Source organism: Dipodomys ordii, unplaced genomic scaffold (genome assembly GCF_000151885.1).
Source record: "Dipodomys ordii isolate 6190 unplaced genomic scaffold, Dord_2.0 Scaffold65, whole genome shotgun sequence".
Lineage (NCBI taxonomy): Eukaryota > Metazoa > Chordata > Mammalia > Rodentia > Heteromyidae > Dipodomys > Dipodomys ordii.
In genome coordinates, this window is record NW_012267281.1 from 6,188,639 (window position 1) to 6,215,829 (window position 27,191).

The following is a 27,191-nucleotide window of genomic DNA, read 5'->3' on the forward strand; positions in this document are numbered from 1 at the left end:
GAAGGACAAAGGACAGACTGCAGCCTTATGCCAGGCCTCTGAGGAGTTCCTAATTTGACCGATGGTCCCTCTGAGAAATGGTCAATTTTGAAATAAAACTGGTTCACAAGAAAGGACACAAGTCTTAAGGCAAGGAGTCCCCTGGATGCAAGCCACCACTGCAGCTGTTGATTTTTAACTGCACAGGAGAACCAAATCAATACCTAATTTTAGAAAACTTTGTCACAGACTGTGAAATAAGGTGAAGGACAGACAGATTGGATCCACAAACAAAAGTTTCAGTCCAGATGAAGTATTACACTCCTAGGCAGCATGTAAAACGTATCTCTACCCATAAAAAAGAAAAGAAAGATCACAATTCATCCATGCAGAAATTCTACCTAGTGAATAAATCAAGGTAGTCATCTCATAAGAAGTTACTACCATAGCTAGAGAGCCCAGGAAAGGATGCTAACCCCCTAAAGAAGCTAAACATGGCTGTCACAAAGTTCTCTGACATGTCAATGGACCTCTCTGGCCCTTAATTTCCTCATTTGCACTATGGTAAGAAGGAAAGAGTACAGACTCAAACGGGATATAAATTTTTTTTAAAAGCATGAAGTTTAGGTAGTTTCTAAGTTATAAAGCATGTATAACTGAATATAAAGATAATTAAAATTTTAAGACAAGCAAATGAGATGTTGTTTTTAAAGTAAAAAGAAAGAATTACTATAACCAGAGAGGCAATGCTTTGAGCTGTTCACTTCCCTTTCTGTTGGTTTCATTTCCTTCTTAGATAAAAACATTCCTGATACGTAACTTTCCCCTGAAGACTTTGAGAGTCCTATGGCATGATAACAAAAAGTTATTTCTTGAGTTCTATGTGATGCAGAAGCATTGGAGAATTACATAATAAAGCAAACCAAAATGGATAAAAGTATCTGATGTACTTGGCAAAGCAAAAGAAAATAAATGAAGATGCTATTTTTTACTATTTAAACATAAATATTTTAAACAATAAATAGTATTATTTAATAGTATGATTTTAGGGACTCATTAATGAAGATACAATGTAGGAGTATCTACTAAGTGCCAAGTGCTTTGTTAGGTACATAGAATATTTTCTGGACTAGCGTCCTCCAAATGAGAATTATGTATGATAATTGCATAGAAACTAAGTAGAAACAAAAAGTAACTAAAGTCTAGAAAAGTAAAGAAGTTAGACTTTGAGCCCATTTTGGCCCAGCATCAAATAGTCTTCTCTTTCCATAAAAAGAGCAGACTTTGGCCAGATACCAGTGGCTCACACCTGTAATCTTAGCCACTCAGGAGGCTGAGATCTGATTATCACAGTTTGAGACCAGCCTTTCCTAAGTCTCAGATTCTTATCTCCAATTTACCACAAAAAGCCAGACGTGGAGGTGTGGCTCAAGCACTTGAACACAAAAGGTTAGGGACAGTGCCCAAGCCAAGAGTTCTAGCCCCAGGACCACAAAAAAGGGGGGGGGGCAAACTTTAAACATCAAAATAATCAATAGAAACAATGTTCCCTCCTTTTAACATGGCTCTTAAACAGATGCCTTCATTTCAAGAGGAGCCTATGCTAAACGTGACTTCACAAACAAGTCACTTGTGAAAGAGAAAAACCACATGCAGGGTGAAGTCTCAACTTGAGAAGCCTTATTTCACAGAGCACTTCCTGAAAGAGAGCAGCGATCACAGCCACTACTCCAGAACCAGCACTGCATGTGAAACTGCCTTCTGAAGAAACAAGTGAGGCCAAGACAAAAGAAATACAGCATTTCTGAAAAGCTCCATTTCCAGGCAGAACGATCTTAACACAGGCAACTCCAAGATCCCCTTTTACAGAACACTGGAAAATGTTCACCTCTATCTAACGCGGCACTTTGATGGGCAGGAGGTAAGCAGCAGTCAGTTAACTTTTGCACTCCATTATTAGAAAGGAATGCTCGAAAATTAGTATTAAGCTAAAGAAAATCACTGTTCTATTTTATTAAAACATTACAGAAACTATGTTGATGAAGGATCTTAAAATATGTTGTTATACTAATAATGTTTTTAAATTATTAGTATATAATGCTTTTAAGACATCTATCATTCGTATTCTTTTTAAACTGAATACAAACAAGAGTTGTTAACAAATGGACTACATAAAAAGGAGCTTGAGCCCAGTGGTGGATAAGATTTAATCAAGAGAGTTTGTAAATATAGGGGTGAGGATGAATGAAAAAAAAACCTCAATTCATTACATTGCCATTGTTAGTATTTAAAAATCTGTTGAGAGTAAAATGCATGATTCAAGTTATTCTCCTTTGTATGATACTAAAGATCTACTCTTTCTATGCAGTACTTCACTCCTTACATAAAAGTTAACACGCTAGGTATCCCAACATTTGGAAAGCTAAACTTTAGAATTGTATTCAATCCAAACGTTTGACAAACCATTTGAAGAAGTCTGGAATTGGAAAGGAAGGAAGAAATGGAGGAGAGGGAAACAAACTCCTGTCTTGTGTTCATTCATAGCAATTGTTCAAATTAATTCCTATCAACAGCCCATGGTGCCACCAACTTGGCTGTTAATCTTCCCCACAGCTTCACTAATGAGAGCCAGGGCTGAATTATGGATGAACCACTCTACAAAAGAACATGCTTATAGAACCTTCTCATGGACCTCAATATTTCAGAGATGGCTAGAGGTTCAATCTCTTTGCAGCAAATGTTTTTTGAACCAGTTGAGGTTGCATCCTGGATAACGGGATGTCACACTTAGGGTCAATGTTATTTACAATTAACTTCCTTTTTTATGATGGTAATTTATCAGGTTTTTACTTATACATCAAGTTATTGACTGATTTCTTAGTATCTACTTTTGCTTAATTTGACAAACAGCAGAGCAATAACTTATTTTCAAAGTGCTGCTTTCTATGCAGCACCAAGGCAGCAAAATTCAGTCTTTAGGAAACTGTTAAACTCAGTTCAAGAGCCTAGGTTCCAAGTGTATACACCGCCCATGATACAAAACAGTTCTGTTTCTAGATATATGGCAATTTAAAGAGAATATAAGATATACTATGAAGTGATTACTGCTTACAAAATTAAAAAAAAAAGATTTAACAGGACAACAATTCACTGACAAGCAGAGAACAGCTGCTATAGGTGACCTCACCAAACATTCTTTCCTTTTTTACTTAAGCATTTTATTACTGAGCACCTACCATGTGCTCAATAGGCAGTGGAAAAGTGGGGAAAAAAGAAGTTCCTGCTTTGTCATGTGAACTGCTGTGACTGCTCAGTAATTAGCTGGCTATATGGTTCTTTCATTATTTGTTTGTTTACTGTAGGTCCTGGGGCTTTAACTCAGGGTCTGGATGCTGTCTCTGAGATTCTTTTTATCAAGGCTAGTACTCTACAAGTTGGGCCACAGTGCTACTTCTGGCTTTTTCTGGATAGTTTATTAGAGATAAGACTGTAATGGACTTTCCTGACCAGGATGGCTTCAAACCACAATCCTCAGATCTCAGCCTCCTGAGTAGCTAAGATTATAGGTGTGAGCTATTAACAACCCAGCTTTTATTAGTTTTTAATATGCACTTTAAAATTTGTATTTAATGAGTAAAACTTTATTCTCTGGATATTACTAATTCGAGCTATAAACTAGTTAAACATAATGAAGATGATAAAAATTGGTAAATCATTTTGTAAGATTTTAAAATCCAGATTGGCCTTTCCTCCATTAAAGCAAGCAAAAGACTATTACTAATGCATTTGATGCTACAGGAAAAGAATTGTAAAGAAACGGTTATTCTTCGGGGAATAAAGGTGAGTAAAAACAGTGAATGTGAATGAATCTGCCATAGTATTATGACATTTACTTAGCGGATACTACATAATAAAGGATGTAGTGTAGCTAGCTTTAGTGACAGAGCACTTGCCTGGCATGCACAGGGAACAGTCAGTACTGAAGAAAAAAATAGTTCATGACAATCCTCCCTAGGGAATGCATTCTTCAATAAAAGCTAAGACACACGTTAGGTTTTTAGCATAAAATGTTCTCAAAATGAATTTGAGAATATTAAGAATCTATTTCTAACCAAAGGTTTTTATGCCTATTTTTCTTAACAACTTTTAGTGTCTTAAGTATCATGCCTACCAGGCATTTATAAGATGACTATCACAAGCAATCAAGACAGCAATCAACCTGGCCCTTCTAACAGGTCACATCCAGATGAGTACAAAATTGCAGCTCTGGTCTTCTACAGCTGCATCTTCCTGATTGGATTGTTCGTTAACGTCACTGCATTATGGGTTTTCAGTTGTACCACCAAGAAAAGAACCACTGTAACCATCTATATGATGAATGTGGCACTATTGGACTTGATATTTATCATGACTTTGCCCTTCCGAATGTTTTACTATGCAAAAGGTGAGTGGCCATTTGGAGAGTACTTCTGCCACATTCTTGGGGTTCTTGTAGTGTTTTATCCAAGCATTGCTCTATGGCTTCTTGCTTTTATTAGTGCCGACAGATACATGGCCATAGTACAGCCCAAATATGCCAAAGAGCTCAAGAAGACATGCAAAGCTGTGCTTGCCTGTGTGGGAATCTGGACAATGACCCTAATGATCATGGTCCCTCTGCTACTACTCTATGAAGACCCAGATAAAGCTTCCTCCCCTGCCACCTGCCTGAAGATTTCTGACATCATCCACTTCAAAGCTGTCAATGTGCTGAACTTCACTCGACTGATATTTTTTTTCTTGGTTCCTCTGTTCATCATGATTGGGTGCTATGTGGTCATTATTCACAGTCTCCTGCGTGGAAGGACATCTAAGCTGAAACCTAAGGTCAAGGAGAAGTCCATAAGGATCATCATCACACTCCTGGTGCAGGTGCTCATCTGCTTCGTGCCCTTCCACATCTGTTTTGCTTTCCTGATGCTGGATGGTGGAGAAAACAGTTACAACCCCTGGGGAGCCTTTACCACCTTCCTCATGAACCTCAGCACATGTCTGGATGTGATTCTTTACTACATTGTTTCCAAACAATTTCAAGCTAGAGTCATTAGTGTCATGTTATACCGCAATTACCTTCGGAGTGTGCGCAGAAAAAGTTTCCGATCCAGTAGTTTACGGTCATTGAGCAATATGACCAGTGAGATGTTGTAGAGTAGAAAGCTGATTTTCTCTATCTCTTTAAAATTCACTTTCCTATTCCAAATAGGTATTACCAAGTCCCTTCTCCCATTAAAACAACAAAAACTTTAAAACCTTTTATGGATTATTGTGGCATGATTACATATACTGAGCATTCTAATACACTCAATTTTATTGTAAAACTTGTATTAAACATTTTCATGAATCATTAGAAAAAAACACTCAAACTTTGTTTCATAGTCAAGCTTATCTACTCAGATAATTGCGCTAACATTTTGGATTAATTCTGTGTAATGACTGATATGAGGGGGAAAATTCAGCTACAGTTCAAAATAATCTGATTACACTATTTCTACTTTGATGCACCTCCTTTTTGTCTAGTTAACACTCAGGATTTGAGGTTCAAATTCACTATTTTATGTGATAAACTTTCAGTATTTTTACAAAAACACTTATGTTCAACTCATCACTGTTCATTGCTATAAAACAAGCAACAGAAGGGTCTAGAAAGGTCATATTACAGCCCTCCCCTACTATGAATTCATTTTTTGTGAAAACAGAATACAGTCACCCCACAAACATTCCTTAGAATTTATTATACACCAAACCTAACAGGAGACAAGCCTGAAATCCTATTTCTACCCAATAGTCTAATCTGTGACAAACAATATGTAATATGTGGTGAAATACCTTTCTCTAATATTGACACTTTGTTTTGTGTAGTTAAAAAGTACATTACACGGATTGTGTTCCAGGATATATGCCATAGTATAAATAGCATTGTCCAGGGATTTTAGGTTCTTAAGCTAGCCTGGCTTTTAAATTTCTCCATAAAGTAAATTCTCTACCCTCTAAAAAAATCACAAAAACAGGAAAAGCTGTAATATATAAAAGGATTATTTTAAATAATATGACAGTAAAATAAATAATTCAACTATGGCTTACTTTATGCTAAATTATCTTTATTATGCTTAATATGATCACTTCCTAATGAGACTAAGAACTAAATATATGTATTGGTTATTAATGGATTTCTAAAATTAACATGAGTAAATTCAGATTTTAAGAAAGAAAAAAGAAAATCACAAGGTATTCTAATCACAAAATAACATTTTAGCACTTAGATGATCTGGTCTAACTCTTCTGTTTTAAACATAAAGAGATCCAGGTATGTTATCAGACATCTATAATCCCAGACCTTGGAAGGTAGAGGCAGAAGGGTCACAAATTCAAGGTCAGCATGAGCAATTAGGGAGATACACAGTATTGAAAACTCAAGGCTAGGAGCCAGGCACTGGTGGCTCATGACTGTAATCCTCAGGAGACTGAGATCTGAGAATCCTTTTTGAAACCAATCCAGGCAGGAAAGATCAAAAGACTCCTCAATTCATAGCTATATGGGAGGCTGAGATTAGAAGGATTATGATTCCAGGACAGATAAGGAGAAAAACCCAGGAGACTTCATCTAACAGAAGAAGCTGCATGTGGTTTAAAAATGAGGGCTGGCCTGGTCAATCTTGTCTTTTAGGGGAGAAAACAAAACAAAACAAAAAATCCTGACAATGTATGGGATGCTTTGATAGAAAGACAAGTTCAAGAATTACTGTAAAAATCTAAGCAAGGAAAGATTACTGTTAAGAAAAGTTTAGGCAATAAGAATTAAGACTTCAGAAAGATCAGGAAAATAGAATGGGCTGGAAACAGGGGGCTAGAAAACAACAGGTGTGAACTATCCTTGAAGTCACAGCAGTAGAAGAAATAGCCCAAAGGAACCACAGGGAATAGGCTCGAGAAAAGGCCAGAAAACAGCAGGAAAGGTCAAAAGAACCAAGAGAGAACATGCTGGCATTCACAAAGCAGGTGGCTTCATGAGATTGGGATTAAAAGAGGTTAAAAGCATTTGATGTGCTATGAAAGGTCAAACAGGATGACTGATGGACTTACAATTAGAACTTGAGATCTATACTAGAGAAATTCAGTAATGTTAAAGTAAAAAAAGAAAAAGAAAAGAAACAGAATTGTGTAGGAAAAACTGTAAGAAGACAAATAAATTTGGCTTTGATAAGAAAGCTGTTTTGTGAAACACAATGAAAATCGTAAAGAACAGTTTGCCTTTTTTCTTTTGTTTTTGAAGCTTTGGTACAGAAGTTTAATATTAAAAAGTTTATTTGCTGAAGTAATGATGTTTCAAGAAGTCTATATGAAAAAGATTTAAGATTATAAAAAGCCATACTAGAATGTTTTGTGACTTGAAAAGAAAAAGAAATATATTCTCACTCAGAAAATGGCTGAATTAACATTTGTTTCTTTCAAAGATAATATTATTATTTATTAATTTATTCAGGACTCCCAACTCTTGCTACAGAGATTTAAATATTTCTCTCTCTTAAAAGTTAATAAAAAATTGCTGGGCACCGGTGGCTCACACCTGTAATCATAGCTACTCAGAAGGCTGAGATCTGAGGATTGCGGTTCAAAGCCAGCCAGGGCAGGAAAGACTGTGAGACTCTTATCTCCAATAAACCACTAGAAAACTCGAAGTAGCACTGTGGCTCAAGGGGTAGAGTACTCGCCTTCAGCTGAAGAACTAAGGGAAAGTGCCCAGGTCCAAAGTTCAAGCCCATGACCAAAAAAAAAAAAAAATGTAAAAAATTTCCACCAACTCCAAATCAGACTTCTTCATGCACCAATGAATATGATTTTATAGCAAAATAAATATGATGATTCCACTGTCATCCAACCCTTTGTACTGTGTCATCAGACAAAGGGACAGTAAAAATAAGAGCTAAGAACTATGTTACTATTCATCTCAAGGTTTATTCTAATACAAGCACACATGGACACACACTCACTCTTCCAGAACTCACAGTAGGCTTTTTTTCCAGAATTACACCAAATACTTCCCAGTGACTTCACTTCTCTCACAAAGCAGTCAGCATACACATCTCAGTTTAATTACACTTAAAACCCATGGCAATCAATAAGCCTGTGTGATAACTATCACACAGAACTTCCTATCTCTACTCAACGTGTTAGTACAGTACATTAAAACAACTAAAGGTCTACATTCATCGACAATCATGTCTATTATAACCCAGTAACTTCATGAAGTGCAATTATAATGCAAATACTATCAATGTAAGTCTGAAAGCTACTGGATCATCAAATATACATTTAAAACAAGGCTCCAAAGTAAGTTAACTTCGGCCTTGAAAACAAGGCCAAAATTAGCACTCAAAGAACTTTAAATATCCAAGATCTATAATTTCCTACCATCTTATCTACCAAATAATTTCATATATTTAATTCACAGATGTGTTAAGAACATTTACAAGTACAAAAACTCTGACTCTTACTACTAGTTATTCCATCTGTATTAAAGCATAATATTTGCGTTGCTAAAATAAATACTAAAACAATATGGAAATATATACTCTAAGCTAGGTTGGTCACTGAAGACTGAGTAAAAAGTTGTAACCTGTATACTGACTGTTTTACCTTTATTTTATTTATTTTATTTTTTTGTGCTAGATCTGGGGCTAAAATTCAGAGCCTCTCACTCTCACTTGGCATTTTTGTTCAAGGCTGGTGCTCTGCCACTGGAGCCACATCTCCACTTCAAGCTTTTTGGTAGTTAACAGGAGATAAGAGTCTCATGAAGTTTTGTGCCCAGGTTAGCTTTGAACTCTGATCCTGAGATCTCAGCCCTCTGAGTGGGTAAAATTACAGCTGTGAGCCACCAGCATCTGGCGGTTTCACCTTTAGAGAATGTATATAAGGCTGGGAAGTTGGCTCAGAGGTAGACTGTTTGCCTTGCACGCATGAGGCCCTGGGTTTGATTCCTCAGTACCACATAAGCAGAAAAAAGCCAGAAGTGGCTGTGTGGCTCAAGTGGTAGAGCGCTTGCCTTGAGCTGAAGAGCTGAGGGACAGCGCCCAGGCCCAGAGTTCAGCCCCCATGACCAACCAAAAAAAAAAAAAAGAAAGAAAGAAAGAAAAGAAAAAAAAATGTATATAAACATTATCAGCTTAAAGACATTCTTGACACATTTAATTTCATACAAATTTATTTTGTTTCTTAATCTAATTGGATTTGTTTATTTAATAGCTCATAAAATTCAAAGACAAAATTAACAACATAAAATACATACAATTTCTATCTTCAAGAGCTGAACAAGATTCATTGAAAATTCTAAGTCAGGTGTGATGGCACATGCCTATAATTCCATCACTGGGAATGAGGCAAGAGGATCACAAGTTCTAGGCCAGCCTGGGCTTCATAATGAACTATGCCTCAAAATGTCACAATGAAACCTCACCTTTTGCCAACTAATGTATGTAATAAAAAAGTTGTTAAAAGAAAAAGACATGTATTATGTCCATGGTTTGGAAAACTTTAAAAAAACACTTAAAATTTTAAAACACAGAATTTTAGAGTTGAAGGAATAATTAAGCCAGGTGTGGCAGTACATACTTATAATACCAAACATTTGTCTGGAATAGGCAAAATAATTGCAATTTTGAGGTTAGCCTGGATACAGTTATTGAGACCCTTTCTCACAAAATAAATTACAAATATAAACAAAAGGAAGTAGCTCAGGAGGTAGAATATTTTCCTAGCAAGCTCCAGGCCCTGGGTTCAATTCCTAAAACCACAAAAGAAAAAAACAAAAAAAAGGATAAACAAACAAAAAAGAAGTAATACAAAATGAACATGTAAACATATACTGGATTTTTTTTTACACAAAACAACGGCTAACCTATATAAATATTGTCTTAGTGACTTTTGTGAATAATCCTTCAATTAGATCTAAGAGTGATACATTCAGTCAATCTTTAAGAGCTACTTACAATCCAGAAGGCAAATTACTGGCCACCGTGATACCCAATGAAAACTGCATGGCTTCAACGAGGATAAAATCAAACAGGGCCGACAAAACCCAGGCACCCAACAAAAAGGACTAAAAAATAAAGCAGAAGAAATGTGAGCAATAAATCACCTAGAAACAAATTTAACATTTATTTAATTAAAATAAGCTTAGGTATATAAACATTTTGTTATTCATTTTTATTAGAACAGACTTTTAAAACTTGGAGAATAAAATAATATTATGCAAATACATTAGCTTCCACAATTCCTATATATGTGGGAGAAGTGGTGTTTGTGCCAAAATATATTTTAACTAGCAACACAAAAACTATTAGGTCAAATAAATTATCAGAATTTTATTCCAAAGTCCTAAGTAAAAGTTTTATTACCTATTTACAACTATTATTGTGTGTTATTTCTACTATTCTCATTACCATCATTTTGTTATTATGGTACTGTTTTAAATATTAAACTTTCCTTTGGCTAATGCCCAAATCAGATATAAGAAAATATAACTTAAAAGATGATTATAAGTAATAAACCAAGTTTTTAAAAATAAAATCTAAAAAAAATAAAAATAAAATCTATTTTAAAATAGGGGTTGGGCAGAGTATCACATGCCTATAGTCCCAGCTACTCAGAAATCTGAGGCAATTGGATTATAAATACAAGGCCAGCCTGGGGAATTTAGCAAGACTCTCCTATCTCACAATTTTTATAAGTACATAAACAGGCTGCACATAGTGGCTCAAACTTGTAATCAAGCCACTGGGGAGATACAGATCAGAGGACTATGGTTCAAAGCCAGCCCGGGCACAATAATGTTTACGAGATTCCATCTGAACCAATGTCCGGTTATAGTAGCTAGTGCCTGTTTCTCCAGCTACAAGGGAAGCAATGGCTGGAAACAAGAGTGCTCACCTGTTATTTCCAGGAACACACGGAAGCTTAAGTAGGAGGCCCACAGCCCCAGCATAAAGCAAGACCAACGCAAAGAGGGGCTGGAGACATAGCTCAAGTGGCAGAGTGCCTACCTAGCAAGCAAGAGGCCCTGAGTTCAATCCTTAGTACTGCCAAGAAAAGAAAAAGAAATAACAAAAACTTTTTAAAGGACTTGGAATAGGGATGGAACTCAGTGGTGGAACACATATGCTAGCATGAACAAGGTCCAGGGTTCGGTCCTCATGATAGATGGATAGATAGATGTATAGATGGATGTATGGATGATAAATAGATAGATGTATAAATGAATGGCTTTTTTTAAGAACCTAAGTAATAGAGCAAAATACACAAAAACTTACTGCAAATTTTCTGCTTCCGTATCTTCTTTCAAATATTCTAAAATTATAAATAAGCAAACTACTGCAGAAAGTATCTTTCAAATCAAGGCAAATTATTCTTCCACATATCAACCTCCAAATCTAGATAGAAATTTAAAAAAAGAACAATAAATAAGAGTAAGATTTGTCCAGGTCTCTGCTGTAGCAAATTTATTGTTTACTTCATACTGCTTATTTATATACTCTGAGCAATACTACGATGCATACACAAAAAGAAAACTAAATGGATGTAACTTTAAGAAATAAGCTCAATAGTCTCATACTAACCATTCTTTCCAACAACAGAACAAAAGGTACTTAAAACTTTGCTTCTTAGAACAGAATGAATTCTCATTAAGAAAAGTTCCTGTGAAAAAATTTATTTGGTAAGATTTAAAAAATCTTATGTTCATTTTTTCTTTCCTTTCTTTTTTTCTTTTTGCCAAGTCATGGTGCCTGAACTCTGGGCCTGGGCGCTGTCCCTCAGCTCTTCAGCTCAAGGCTAGTGCTTTACCACTTGAGCCATAGCACCACTTCCAACTTTTTCTGCTTATGTGGTGCTGAGAAATCGAACCCAGGGCCTCATGCATGCAAGGCAAGCCACTCTACCACTGAGCCACCTTCCCAGCCCTCTTATGTTCATTTTTGGCTACTGAATTTAAAATTTAAAACAATAGCTGTAACTGATAAACAATTTAGTCATAAACTAAAAAAATACACATTTCTCAGCTTAATCTTAATGACCAAACTACTTCACAGCAACTACATACCAGACAATTTATGGAACTATGGTCAAATGTTATTAAATTTGGTAATAGTCCCATATTTTTAAATCAATTTCTGACTGGGTAAAAAAAAGAAACAAGGAAATATAAAAGAAACTGTGGTATATATATATATATATATATATATATATATATATACATAATCATATTTTATTTGGCCATAAAAAAGAATGAAATGTAATGTGTAAGAAAACAGATGGAACTGGAGATCATGTTAAGCAAAATAAGCCAGATTCAGAAAAACAAATATGACATGTTTGCTTTTATGAGATCTCAAGTAAAAAAACAAAAAACAAAGAAAGTAGAAGGGAGACTATTTGGGAAAAGGAAGGGACCAGTGTGAGGGAGAAAGAGGACAGACAGAAATGATGAGGATGGTTTATGAATATAATACTTTATATACATGCATGGAAATATGGTGGAATCCACCTAAATTGTAGAAAAATAAATATGCAAAGAAAGAGCTACTAAAAGTCTTTACAGTCTTTACCATTTTCCGTATTTTTAGATTATCCCAGTAATATTTCCAAAACATTCTAATCTTATTTTCCTTTCATGATTACCATATGAGGCCAGTAAAACAAATTAAACTAATCCTTCCTTTGAGCTTTTGTTGTGGCAAATGACAAATGAAGTTCACAATTTTAACTTTTTTATTTTTGGTGGTAACTGGTGTTTGAACTCAGGGCCTCAAGTTTACTATGTAGGTAGGTGCTCTACTGTTCAGCTACACCACTAGCTCTTTTTTGCACTCATTATTTTTGAGATAGGGTCTCAATTTTCTGCCTGAGTGTACATCTGAACTGCCATACTTCTATTTTCCACTTGCTACCTAGCTGGTATGACAAGACTGTACCACCACACTCAGCTTCTTCCATTGAGATGGAGTCTTATGGGTTTTCTTCTCCATCTGGTATGGAACCACAATCCTGATTTCAGCTTTTCAAACAGATAAGATTACAGCTTTCCAGGACTATCTGACCCTGTACAGAACCCTTACTGGGAGCCACTTGCACCCAGCTCATTTTAACTATTTTAAAATCTATGATTCAGTAGTATTCATATTTAACAGTTTTGTATATCCATCACCACTGACCATTTTCAGAATGTTTCTAACATTCATGACAGAAACTCTGTACCCATTTAGCACTAACTCCCCATTTCCTCTTCCAAAGCCACTGGTGACCTGTTTTACTTTCTTTCTCCACAAATTTGCGTTTTCTAGGTGTTTCATATAAATGGAATCTTATGGTATATATTCTTGGCTTAATTATTATTATTACTACTAAACAGCTACATGTACAAAGCAATTACAATTCCATAAGTCTGCCTGGCTTATTTCATTTCGTATGCTTTCAAGCTTACTAAAAAAAAGCATGGGTTAGAATCTTATCCTTTTACTGATGAATAATATTTTATTGTCTGTACACACATTTTGTTAAATTATTGACAGACATTGGGCTGTTTCCACACACAGGTGTGAATAATGCTGCTGTGAGCATTGGTAATATCCCTACCTTAACATCATGAAGAAAGCACAAAGAATTTGAGTGCCTAAGTCATACCACCTCCTTTCTTGCCCAGTAAAATAATAACATAAATGAGAAGGCTATTACCAAACAGTCCACATCTGTCTCTATCCTAAGCAAGACAGAAGGCACAAGATAGAACCTCTATTTTCAACACACTCCAAAATATAGGGATACTGGACTGACTCAGTGCTGACATCAGGGGGATCATGGATGAGACCAATGTAGGCAAAAACATTTCATAAGATGTCTTTCTCAAGTAACACCTAGGAGCAGTGGTGCACAGCCTTCTAAAACAAACTGAAAACTCACATCCATGAGCTTTCCAGGGCTATTCTACCTTGTACTAGTCCCAACTTCATTCGTCATTCACCCTGTACTGATGGTATTCCCAACTTCTAGCTAAAGCATAAAATAGGAAAACTGTAGTCCAGATGCAGGGAAAACAAGAACGCAAGGACGCAAGGAAAGAAAGAGAGAGAGAGAGAGAGGGAGGGAGGGAGGGAGGAGGAAGGAAGAAAGAAAGGAAGGAAGGAAAGAAAGAAAAGATGGGGGAGGGGAGAGGGGGGAGGGAGAAATGGAGGAAAGGAGGAAGGGAGGGAGGAAGGGAGGAAGGAAGGAAACATGAGACTCTAATTCAAAATAGTTGGAAGTAAAAAGGTCTAGAAATGTAGCTCAGCAGAAGAGTACCTGCCTATAAGTTCAACCCTAGTACAACAAGCACACACGTATATGCACGAACACACAATAACCATCTCTAAATCCTCTCTCCCCACATTCTACATTGTAGTAAAAGTACTTATAAAGCTACCAACCACCAGGAAAACATTAGAATTAGAAAATTAAGACTTTACAATTACTAAAATACAACAAATTGTGTTTCTAGAACCTCAACAATTTTGTTCTGGTTTGTTGTTGTTATTATTGCAAAGAATACTGATAGCTAATTTTAAATTATTTGTGTTTTGTAACCATAATGAAGGACATGGAAACTTGAGACCTGGTGTAGGTGTTAAAAATTATCCGAGGGGTTTTCGTGATTGCTGCTCCGGTCTCGGGCGCTCGGTGATCCTTGTCACCTCGCCGCCGGCATGTCTCAGGCTGAGTTTGACAAGGCTGCTGATGAAGTTAAACCCCTCAAGACCCAGCCTGCTGACCCTGAGATGCTGTTTATCTACAGCCACTTCAAACAAGCCACTGTGGGTAATGTAAATACAGATCGGCCCGGGTTGTTGGACCTCAAGGGCAAAGCCAAGTGGGATGCCTGGAATCAGCTGAAAGGGATGCCATGAAAGCTTACATCGATAAAGTAGAAGAACTAAAGAAGAAATACGGAATGTAAGAGATAGGACTTGGTGGCCAGCCACACATTTAACCTAAAGTGATATCATGCCTTTTTTTTTCTAATACTGTAGATTATGTGGCTCTAACACATTAAGGGAAGAATTGGTTACTGGTCCTTCCTAAACAGTTTTTATCTGAAATGAATTAAAAGTGCATTTTAAAAAAAAAATTTTTTTAAATTATCCGAGGGGGGGCTGGGAAGGTGGCTCAGTGGCAGAGCGCTTGCCTTGCATGCATGAGGCCTTGGGTTCGATTCCTCAGCACCACATAAGCAAAAAGAAAAAAGCCGGAAGTGGCACTGTGGCTCAAGTGGTAGAGTGCTAGCCTTGAGCTGAAGAGCTGAGGGACAGCGCCCAGGACCAGAGTTCAGGCCCCACGACCAGACTCCCCAAAAAAAAAATTATCCAAGGGGGAGGGAGGAGGATAGGGGATGGGAAGGGGAAACAAAGGAGGAGGCAACAATGCTTGATAAGAAATGTACTCATTACTTTGCCCATGTAATTGTAACTCCTCTGTACGGTATTTGCACAATAAAAAAAAAAGAAAATTCCTACTTCAAATACTTAGAAAAAAAATTACTATGGGGCTGGAAATGTGGCTTAGTGGTAGGTAGAGTGCCTAGCATGCATGAGGCTCTGGGTTCGAATTCTCAGTACCACATACACAGAAAAACCCACAAGTGGCACTGTGGCTCAAGGGATAGAGTGCTAGCCTTGAGCAAAACAAGCTCAGGGGCAGTGCCCAAGCGAGTTTAAGCCCCAGGACTGGCCAAAAAAAAGAATTATTATGAAAAATAACTCTTACTCCTTAAAAAATGATCACTGGCTTGAACTCAACTGAGACAAAAAAAAAAAACTGAAGGCAGTATCTCTACCTCAACTGCCAGAATCTTGTGAACTCAGAACCTACAAAATAAAGCCTTTTACTGATTGTCCTTCAAGACTTCAAGCCTACATCAGTCTTCATCAGTCTGTACTGTACTCTAGAGTCTGAAGTACCTATGGCTTCCTGAAGCAAAATACTTCTCTTTCTGTTAAATCACAGTTATCCTTTCTTCTAAATCAAACTAAAAATACAACCCTGAGCTTTCCAGGACTATTCCACACTGTAGTAGTTAGTTCCAATTTCATTTCTTCCCCATTTGAGGGACTAACACACATTTGTGTCTTATGGTATTAGCGTGTGTGTGTGTAGAATTTCTATTCCACACTGTAGTAGTTAGTTCCAATTTCATTTCTCCCCCATTTGAGGGACTAACACACATTTGTGTCTTATGGGTGTATGTGTGTGTGTGTGTGTGTGTGTAGAATTTCCAGGGAAGAATGAAAACTCATTAGCTCTTGTAATAGGTGTGTGTGTGTGTGTGTGTGTGTGTAGAATTTCCAGGAAAGAATGAAAACTCTTCAGCTCTTGTAGTAGGGGTGTGTGTGTGTGTGTGTGTAGGGGTGTGTGTGTGTGTAGAATTTCCAGGAAAGAATGAAAACTCTTCAGCTCTTGTAGTAGGGTGTGTGTGTGTGTGTGTGTGTGTGTGTGTGTGTGTGTGTGTGTGTGTGTGTGTGTGTGTGTGTGTGTGTGTGTGTGTAGAATTTCCAGGGAAGAATGAAAACTCTTCAGCTCTTGTAGTAGTTCTTATGAACCCTTGACACCTTGAAGACACAGGTGCCATGATGTAGTATTCAGCCAGATGAACTAGATTAATCCCAGAAACTAAAGGGCCCTTTCGAATCCCCTGGAGATAGTTTTTATTTTCTTATAATTTGGGAATCAAACCAGGGTCTTGCACATACTAGTCAAGGATTATTATCACTGAGCTACCTTCTCAATCCCCAGGGATAACTTTTAAAAGAATACCAGTGTCCAAACCCCAGACCAGGCTCTTTAACTCAGCTGGTCTAATGTGACTTTCTAGGTTCTTCCACATATATGTATATGTATATATATCTTCCAGATATTGTATGTAGCTTTTTTAAGTTTCTCTAGGATTCTAATGTGTAGCTAGTGCATTATATAACCCAACAGAGCACCAAAGCTATACTCTGTTCTGACAGAAAAGAATGTCATGAATAAATAATTCAAAGAACTTCACTGGAATTTGGTGAAGCCAACCTAAGCAATGGCACTATTTACATTTTATGAACAGTTCATTATTAAAATGGCTAATCAAAAACCTTAACAAAGAAGTGGCAGATTACATACAGTATAAGATGTATTAACACGAAGGGTTGGGGGGATAAAAAAAAAAAAGATGTATTAACACTCCAATTCACAAGTAAGAACTCAACACCAGAATTTTCAATAAGCTTTTCTACTTGGTTTAATTACCACCATAAAAGTAATCATTAATCAATGTGACATCAATCATCAGTGTGTTATGGCTGAAAGAGTTTTACATTATCTAATCAAATATTCCAAATGGAGACAAGTATTTGGAGACCTTGAATATGCAGAATGAATCTAAAAGATTTAACATTGTCTAAAAATTCCTTTGAAATCATAAAATGTATTTCCATCAAGTAAAAAATAAAACTGAAATAGATGTGTGTTCAATAAAATACCGTGTGGACTTAGGTATGCTAGTGGTAGATTGCTTGCCTAGCACACTTGGAGCCCTAGGCTCAATCCCCAACATTGTCAAAATACAGAAAGAAATACTGCAATTTCTTCATTATAAAATCTGCTTTGCTGAAACAAGAATATGTGCATATTAACAATACTACTAAAAATTATTTTTACATATTTGGGTACTGTGAAGGACTAATACATAATAAGAAGAAAAAGCAAATCTAAGGGGGAAAATAATCCCTTCTCTCAGAGGCCAATGGAGCAGTGCTTACCTGGAAATCATTCTTGACAGCATGGAGGTCATACACAAAAAACTTCTGACAGTGAGGCAGCAAGAGGGCCAGCACTAGGGACAGGGCACCGGGGACCAGCAAAAGACTCTTTGACAGAGGTGCCTTGTCTGAAAGGAAAGGAAACACATTCAGGATGATTGTTTTGTTTTGTTTTGTTTTTTAAAGCATATGGGTGAAAAAGAATTTTTTTTTTTTTGGTCAGTTGTGGGGCTCAAACTCAGCCTGGGAAACTGTCCCTGAGCTTTTTTGATCAAGGCTAGCACCACTTCCTGTTTTCTGGTGGCTAATTGAAGATAAAAGTCTCACTCTCCTGCCCAGGCTGGCTTGGAAAGGTGATCCTCAGATATCAGCCTTCTGAGTAGCTAGGATTATACTGGCACAGGTGAAAACTGACTTCTTGAACCAGAATAAAGACAAAGCTCATAAGCTCCAACTTTTAGTTCTTACTAAAACATGTGCCTACAGAATTAAGTGATCAAGAGACACAGGAGAACAAATGGAATTCTCTGGGAGGGCTTCACTGGAAATGTGAACACCTCCACGGAACACCTTCAAGAAAATGGTTACTAAAATGTGAAGCAATAGTTTCTTCCAGCAGACTGTGCACTTAGCTCCTGGGTCTGTAGCATATTCACACACATAAATATATTTGTTTTATAAGAAATTAAGTGAGGTTATCATTGCCAACTGCAGTGATATTTTAAGATTTTCTGCCATGAATATGAGAGGAGTCTGAGTAAGGTTTTTCGTAATAGTTAATGGAACCTCAGCCTTTGCTCTAAATACAGACATTGGGATTCTAATCGCATGTTATAGCAGCAATATAAGATTAATACTAGTCATTGTGATGGAAAGGATTAAGATACACAAGATGAAGTGATGCTGACAAAAATGTTTACATTAGCCGGGCACGGTGTCTCACACTATGCTACTCAGGAGGCTAAGCTCTGAGAATTGAGGTTCAAAGCCAGCTGGGGCAGGAAAGTCTGAGATTCGTATCGCCAATAAACCACCAGAAAACGGAAGTGGTGCTGTGGCTCAAGTAGTAGAGCATTAACCTTGAGCTGAAGACCTGAGGGACAGTGCTCAGGCCCACGATTCAAGCCCCACAACTGACAAATAAATAAATAAATCTTTACATTATGGACTCTCAGATTTCATGATACTTAGCCAAACTCAGAAACATATTGGGCACTCGTAAGATTTAAAAAAGAATACTCATGGGCTGGGAATGTGACTTAGTGGTAGAGTGCTTACCTAACAAGCATGAAGCCCTGGGTTCAATTCCTCAAGTACCATATAAGCAGAAAAGGCTGGAAGTGGTGCTGTGACTCAAGTGGTAGAGTGCTAGCCCTGAAGCTCAGGGACAGTGCCCAGGCCTTAAGTTCAAGCCCCAGGACTGGCCAAAAAAAAAAAAAGGAATACTCATATCATAAAATTATACAATAAAAAAAGCAAGGACAATTTAAACTAGTCTTTTATAAAGATATAAACCACTTTAATCCAGAAGGCCTTTTTTAAAAAAAATAAATTACAGTGCCCTAAATATTAAACCATTTTCATTTCCTTATGCACATCTAGCTATACATTATACAAGATTTGTTTTTTCAATTAAAAAACATTATTTTGGTGAGTGCTAGTGGCTCAGGCCTGTAAGCCTAGCTAATGAGGAGGCTGAGATATGAAGATCAAGGTTCAATGCCAACCCAAGCAGTAAACTCATAAGATTCTTATTTCTGATTAATCACCAAAAAACTGGAAATGGAGCTGTGGCTCAAATGGTAGAGTGCTGGCCCTGAGCACAGAAGCACTTAGGCTAAGTTCAAGCCCCAGGACCAGCACAAGAAGCAAAACAAAAATGCTGTTTTGACAAAATATTCCATAGGTCATGGAGCAATCAAATGTTTCCCATAATAAAAATAGCCAGTTTCAGTTTATATAATTGCCATGTGTCTGCATTACCTTGCAAGGCAAAACTGCACATGTTTATGAATCTTTATCAACAGCCTCCCCCAACTTGTCACCTCCAAGGAAGAATTACAAGCCCTGGCCTTCTTCCCAGGACTCCATAGTCTGGGCCCATCTGCTTGTCCAGCATGACCACCCACTGTTCTGCTCCATGGGTCCTCAACTGTAACCAAAGTTCTCATCTTAGCATCTCTTCAACATAGTTGTTTGTTTCAGTGCTTTTGGGAAAAAAAAAAATGTTTCCCAAATACCACCCAGGCCCAGGCCTTCCCAGCGAACATACTTTTGTATTTCCACTTTCCTCCACCAGCCTAAGTGAATCGTGTTGGCCACAAGACCTCACTTTGTGCCTCAGTTCCCACACTCTGCTTTAACAGTCAGGGCTCCATTCAGTTTTGCCCTTCCAGTGACATGAAAGGTAGGGAGGCCATATACCTCACGCTTTGCTAGAGCTGCCATGAGCAGAGAACAGCTCCTTATACAGAGGAACACTCAGCTCACCAGTAGGCAAGACCTCAGAGAAACAACCCTGAGGGGACAATCTCAGATTCTGCATCTTATTAAGAAGAAATTCCCTAGGGATAGACTTACCAGTTACAGTTGCTACTGTGGTTACTGCACTTGTGCAAGCATACAAAAATAACACAGCTATTTCCTCCCTGGTCAGGTCCTGCAAACATCTAAACTGGAACCCCAATAAGAGGCGGCTGCATACTCTTCTCGTCGAAGATTCTCTGATCTAACCCTTAGTAGATCTCCCCATGGGCTAGTGCATCCAAAGTGTGTGTGTGGAAGCACCATGATTGTGCATGTGACGACCTATATTCAATTCTGAGCAATGGAAGCTTCAGTTTTATTCACATATATGTATTTATTCCATATGACCCATTAATTCCATTCATGGGCATAGACCCATAATCTGGAAAGAGATGTCCAAACAAAGATCTGTATACAAATGTTCAAAGCAGTATTATCATGACAAGCAAAAGCAACCCAATGGCTACCAACAAATGAACTGATAAACAAAATGTGGTATATTCACACAACCGAGTATTATTCAGCCATAGAAAAAGTAGATCTCAAAAACTATGCTAAGTGAAAGCCAGACCCAAAAAGTCACATAATGCATGACTGCGTTTATATGAAATGTCCAAAATATAAGAGTATGTAGAAACAAAGCAGATGAGTGGGCATCAGAGAGAGAGGAGGAGGACGGAATGGGGAGCAAGTACATAATGGGACTAGGTTTCTTTGTGGGATAATGAAATGTTCTGGAATTACGTGGAGTTGATGTTACTTACTAACAATATAAATGTGCTAGAAGCCATCAGGTGCTCATTTCAAACTCATTAAAATGGTGTGTTTTAAGTTATATGAATTTTATCTTAATAAAAATGTGATTGCTTGAGCCCTGAAGACACTAACCACAGGTTTTGCAAAGCTTAGCCATGTGGGCTTCTACAGCAAGATGCAGCCTAGCTAAACACTAATTGGGGAAGCAGCAACCAGCACCTCTGCCTGCCCAAAGTCTGCCATATAAAAATACATGTCAAAAAAAAAAAAAACCCAGTGTGGTTCACACTGTTAAGAAGCGGGGGCCACCATATCCTACCACAAGATTGGGTTCCCATTTCTGACTATTTAACTACTTGGTAAGCTTCTCAGGGTTCCCATAAGAATTGATAGTGAGATGTTTTGATATTTCATAAAGTTAACTATTTTAAAAGCTTTTCATCAAAAAGAGGCTGTGTACCCTCTAAGGAAAATGTGCCCTTCACACTGGAACAGAGCTTACAGTCAGCCTGCCATTGAAGGTATGGACTCTTGGGAAAAAAGATCTACTCACAAACAAGGACACTCATGCTAAGTGCTTAAAACCGAGTCATTTAATACTATTGGCTGACCAAGCAAGGACCAGAAAGTTCAACACCATGGCCTCCTGTGGGGGGAAAATAAAGGACTCCAAAAGGAAGTCAGGGAACAAAATGAAGTATGCCAAGACCGAAAGCAATGATGCAAGCAAGAGTCAAGAAAGAGCAGTAGCTGAGAGTGAACTTACGGTAGTAAAAATATCAAAAGAAATTAAAAGTCCCTGTAGCAACAGAGACTTTCTGGCCTTGACGTCTATTTTTTTTTTTCACTGAAGTTCATTATATGCCCAATTTCACAATAAATGTACAACCATACTATTAATATAGCTATTGGTTTTCTTTTTTTTTTGTCTTTTCTTTTATCGAACCCAGGACACTGCATTTGCTAGGCAAGTGCGTTGCCGCTGAGCTACACCTCAGCCCAGCTATTGGTTTTCTATAGAAAAGCAACTTACAAGTTTTAGAGTCTAGCTATTACAGAGAAGACTAAAGCATACACCACACATACTTAACACACGAAAAAAATTAGACTACAAAAGAGGTGCACTTGTTCCTGTTATAATTTTTCATTTCCATAGTAGAGACTACTGACTGTGCCAAAAAATAATAAATCAAAAACGGACTTTTAGCTGGGCACTGATGCCTCATACTTAAAATCCTAGATATTCAGGAGGCTGAGATTGGAGGGTCATAGTTCAAAGCTAGCCCTGGCAAAAAGCCAGAAGTGAAGGTTCAAGTTGTAGAGTGCTTGTCTTGAACAGAAAAAGCCAAGTGAGAGCATATGGCTCTAAGTTCAAACCCAGGCACCAGCAAAAAACAAGCAGATTTTCCCCCATTATTTAAAATTATAAAGGTGACCAGGCTGTAGTCAAACCATAACTAAAAGATGAATGGCTAACAAAGAAAAAAAGTTCATTTTCCCAGGTATTCAAAGAAATGTGGATGAAGATAAGGACCTGACAGTTCTTAATCTTTCTGTAGACAGAAATTTTAAATAATCATTCAACTTACAAATTTGGTTAGGAACTGCTGCAAAGCATAAAATGACACATCCTTTCTGGAAAGATTCCACAAGAAATTCACAGTTATAATTCTTTGACCCATAATTCCAAGTGTGTGATTATTGTTAACATTATGCCCACCTTTGGTCCTCAGCTCTACCCATACCAGAGCTCCTCCCTGCCCTGGAGTTCCCGCCCTACAGCTGGTCCCTCCTTCTCTCCACCCAGACCCACCTAAGCACCCACCTACCTCCCTTCCTGCCCCCAGATCCTCCAGCTACCTGAATAAGGACAGGTACCACATGCTCCCTCTCCTGGGAAATATGGCCTCTCTAATAAACCTATAATAATCTTACTTTTTTGTCGGTCGTGGGGCTTGAACTCTAGGCCTGGACACTGTCTCTCAGCTCTTCAGCTCAAGGCAAGTGCTCTACCACTTGACCACAGCGCCACTTCCGGTTTTCTGGTGGTTTATTGGAAGTAAGATTCTCATGGACTTTCCTGCCTGGGCTGGCTTTGAACCATGATACTCAGATCTCAGCCTCCTGAGTAGCTAGGATTACAGGCATGTGCTACCGGTACCCAGCTAATAATAAACTTTTTTATGTGCCTGCTTGCCTCTGGGTGGTCCCCTAGGATAGATGTGAAGGATTCTTTCAATTATTTCTTGAGGAGGAAGTCAGATGTGATCATGAGCTGAGGATGCAGTGCTGAGGCAGAGCACTTGCCAGGCATGTGAGGACCTGGGTGCAACCCCTACCATAGCAAAGTAAGAAAAAGGTTTTTTATGTGATAATAACTTAGATGTTCAACTCCACATGAGAACACTCCAGTATGTTAATATATATAATCATTAAAAGTCAAGATTTTGAACATCTAATACAAGGTTGAGACAATGTACTATCTACATTTAAATGCCATTTCTCTATGAAGACTAAAACACACATAGAAATGTGCACATACCTGGAAGAAGAAAGGTTCATGCACATGGACCCTAGAAGAACAGGCACAGCACGGAACTATTACTGTGGTTATTTGGGTGGGAGAGTAACTACTGTTTTCTATGGTATATATTGGTTAATTTTAATTTTTTTCAACAAGCATGTTTCTGTTTTATAAGATAACAATATTGACTGGGCCCCTGGTGGCTCACATCTGTAATCCTAACTACCCAGGAGGCTGAGGTCTGAGGGTCGTGGTTTTCGGCCAGCCAGGGCAGAAAAGTCCCATGAGACTCTTACCTTCAATTAACCACTGAAAAACCGGAAGTGGAAAGTGGCACTGAGGCTCAAAGTGGTAGAGTGCTAACCTGAGCAAAAAGAGCTAAGGGACAGCGCCCAGGACCTGAATTCAAGCCCCACAACTGGCAAAAAAAAAAAAAAGACAACAATATTAAGCTAGCTTTGAATAGTGTCAATGCAATAATGTGGGTAAATTCATTTACGATGGTAAACTGAAAAAAATAAAAATATAAAATTGGCCCCAGTTTTTATTTATAAAAAAAAGTTTACATAACATGTGTGGAAATAATAATGAAATTCCCCCATTATAACTAACACAAGCTAATAAAAATGCTAAAATGTTTATATACTCATGCAAGTGAAAAAAAACATACTATAGCAGTACATAAATACAGATTAATAGAATTTTGCTTATTTATATTCTATCCACAATAGGTTTTAGAAATATTGTTATTAAAGTTAAAAAAAAAAACTATTGTTGTTGTTTTAGGATTTTGAAGTGCCTTTGATGCATACATTGGCATTGTCAATCATTAACAATTCAGCCAATGGCATTCCTGACCTATTTGGCTACAAATATTAGTGTCAGTTCTTTCCAAAGTGACATACTCCGCTCAAGTGAATAAACTGACCTGGCACTGGAAAACAGTGGAAAATAATGGCAATATGACTTACAAAGTCTCCAGAACTTCTAGGGAAAGAATTGCAATTTACAGGAGGATTACATTTATAAATTCTCACTTATGCTCATAATTTAAATGGGATTTAACACTTCAAGATCTCTTTGAGTCCTGTTTCACAAAGCATATTTCAAAAATGCTGGAGTAAATTATCAAGTTATATGTACTTAAATTCTATAGAAATGCATTTTAAAGCAGCTTTACAGTTAGATTTCACTTTCATCACTAAAAGTGATACTGAGACAAGTTGAGAGTAGAACAAGTTGAATAAGGAATATATAATTTGATAAAGGAAGATAATGGAGGAAAGGAACACATATACAAATGAAAATATAGAGAATCAACTATCACAAAAAAATCTAAATTAGGACATAAACATCGCTATTACTAAAAGCAAACTAGATCTGGATCCTGATGTAGGAAGATACAGAATGGTAGACTGAAAAGACAGGAACACAGCAGAACCACAGTAAATAATTACAGCTCGAGGAAGGAAAGAAAGTCATTTGCTTCAAGGCCCTGAGTTCAAAGTCAAATACACCAGAGAAGAAGAAGAAGAAAAAAAGGAGGAGGAAGAGGAAGAGGGAAGAATGAAGGAGGAGGAAGAAGAGGGAAGAAGGAAGAAGGAAGGAGGAAGGAGGAAGGAGAAGGAAGGAGAAGTAAGAGGAAGAGGAGGAGGAGGGCCACTGCCAAGACACAATAATGATCCAGTGAGTGGGACCCAGCTGTACTGCTAACGTGAGCTAGTATCTCTATCATTAGCCTATGAGGACCCCAGATGTCAAGAGAGATAGATGAGAATACACAAAATGCTCTTGCTCAGCTTTCTTGCTGATGGCTGAGACTCTTGTCATTTGAGCCATGCCTCCACAATCTCACATTTTGCTGGTTTACTGGAGATAGAATCTCTGACTTTACTGCTGGAGCTGGGTTTGAAAAGCAACCCTCCAAATCTCAGCCTTCTGAGATGCTAGGATTATAGGAATGAGCCACCAGTGAGTGTCCAGTAAGGATAACCTTTACAATGCAGACAGCAGTTATGTGCAACATAGAATATGGCCACCTGCCTGGTTTGGATTATAGTCCTGCTCCTTACTATGTAACTTAGGAAAGACATTTAAATGCCTGCCTTCCACTTCCTCATCTGCAAACTGCAGACAGTAATTGTACCTAACTCACAAGTTGGGCACACAGTATTTTATAAGTAAACCTAATAGTAGTTCACTATTGACTGAAAGATCAATTACATAGAGATATGCAGAACTCCCACTTAGATTCTGACTCTTTTTCCAGATATTTGGCTAAGTGTTCTACTAACACAAGTTCTACTGCCATTGCCATTTTTCCATTAAAAAGACTAAATTTATTTCCCTTTATTTATGCCATTTTCCACTTAAGGGACTAAATAAACCATTAATGTGACATGCTATGTTAATAGATAATGTGGAAAGAGTACAGACTTTAGAGGCCGGCAAAACTGGGTCAAATCTCAGTTCAGCTCTACCACATACAGCTACAAGATCCTGAACAGGTCATTTTCTGAGCCTCAATATACTCTTTGGTGTGTGGAATGGGGCAGGGTGGGGGAGTGGGGGAGAAGAGAACCACAGTATCTATCCTCATAGGACAGCTGTGGAAATTAAATGTAATAACGTAAGTAAGGCAATCTTTCTTCCCTCACATGGCTGGTGCAGTTTTAAATTAGCACCCTTTGGGGTTAGAATTTGACAGTATTTATCAAAACACAATGCAGTTTATTTAACATTCTTTCACTTCTAGGATTGTCTGAAAAACTAAGATGCTACCTCCATTACTATAAAGAAAAAAAAAGGAGAGAAGAAAAATCTAATTTAAGGGGGAAATAAACAACCCTAAAACAAGAACAGCACACTAGGGAAATGCTGATGAAGGATTCTGTTGATGAAATAAAAGCAAGTAACAAAGTAATACTTAAGTGTGATTTAAGTTTATTTTTAGTTATTTATTTGGCTATTTGAAAAAAGTGTTTATTAACTTTTACACTGGAAAAATAGAATAAACACCCAAAATGTCAATAAATACTATTTATTTCTTCCTAGCAGTTTTCTACATTTCAGAAGTTTCTTTGCTGAACATATGCTCACTTTACAGTAACATAATAATTAGTTTGAAACAAGAACATAAATGTTTATGAAAAGAAAGGATTAAGAAAATTAACTGAAATGCTAACAGCGACTGTCTCAATTTTCCAAATGTTCTATTAAATGGTTAATCTCACTTTCACAATGAAAAAAATAAAACCTTAAACTTGTCTTATCCTCATTAATGTTTATCTTTCCCTCTTAGCAAAAATGAATCCATAAACAATGTATTTCTTGGGAGTTTTAGAAGTATAATCTCAAACAATTTCAGTAGTTTGTTTGCATGTATATGAAAATAAGACAAGGAAATCTAGCCGGGCGCCAGTGGCTCACACCTGTAATCCTAGCTACTGAGGAGGCTGAGATCCAAGGATCACAGTTCAAAGTTAGCCTGAGCAGGAAAGTCCACAAAACTTTTTTTTTTTTTGGGTCCGGTTGTGGGGCCTGAACTCTGG

At 37.5% G+C, this 27,191-nt stretch overlaps 2 protein-coding genes and 1 pseudogene across 2 annotated transcripts in view; 2 read left to right on the plus strand and 1 right to left on the minus strand.

Annotated features, from left to right (window-relative positions):
* Ubac2 (UBA domain containing 2) overlaps positions 1–27,191 on the minus strand; it is a 133,644-nt gene that overhangs the window by 100,656 nt on the left and 5,797 nt on the right. Inside the window, exons 2-4 of the mRNA XM_013022995.1 lie at positions 17,835–17,962; positions 11,325–11,444; positions 10,005–10,114 (exon numbers count right to left, since the gene is read on the minus strand). Coding sequence (XP_012878449.1) covers positions 10,005–10,114; positions 11,325–11,444; positions 17,835–17,962 — 358 coding nt within the window. The remainder of the gene's footprint in view (positions 1–10,004; positions 10,115–11,324; positions 11,445–17,834; positions 17,963–27,191) is intronic.
* On the plus strand, positions 1,695–5,271 carry Gpr18 (G protein-coupled receptor 18). Its single transcript, XM_013022996.1, has 2 exons — positions 1,695–1,900; positions 4,130–5,271. Exon 2 carries the CDS (start codon positions 4,165–4,167, stop codon positions 5,164–5,166), a length of 1,002 nt encoding a protein of 333 aa, XP_012878450.1. The 5' UTR covers positions 1,695–1,900; positions 4,130–4,164; the 3' UTR covers positions 5,167–5,271.
* Positions 14,691–15,158, plus strand: LOC105990561 (annotated as a pseudogene).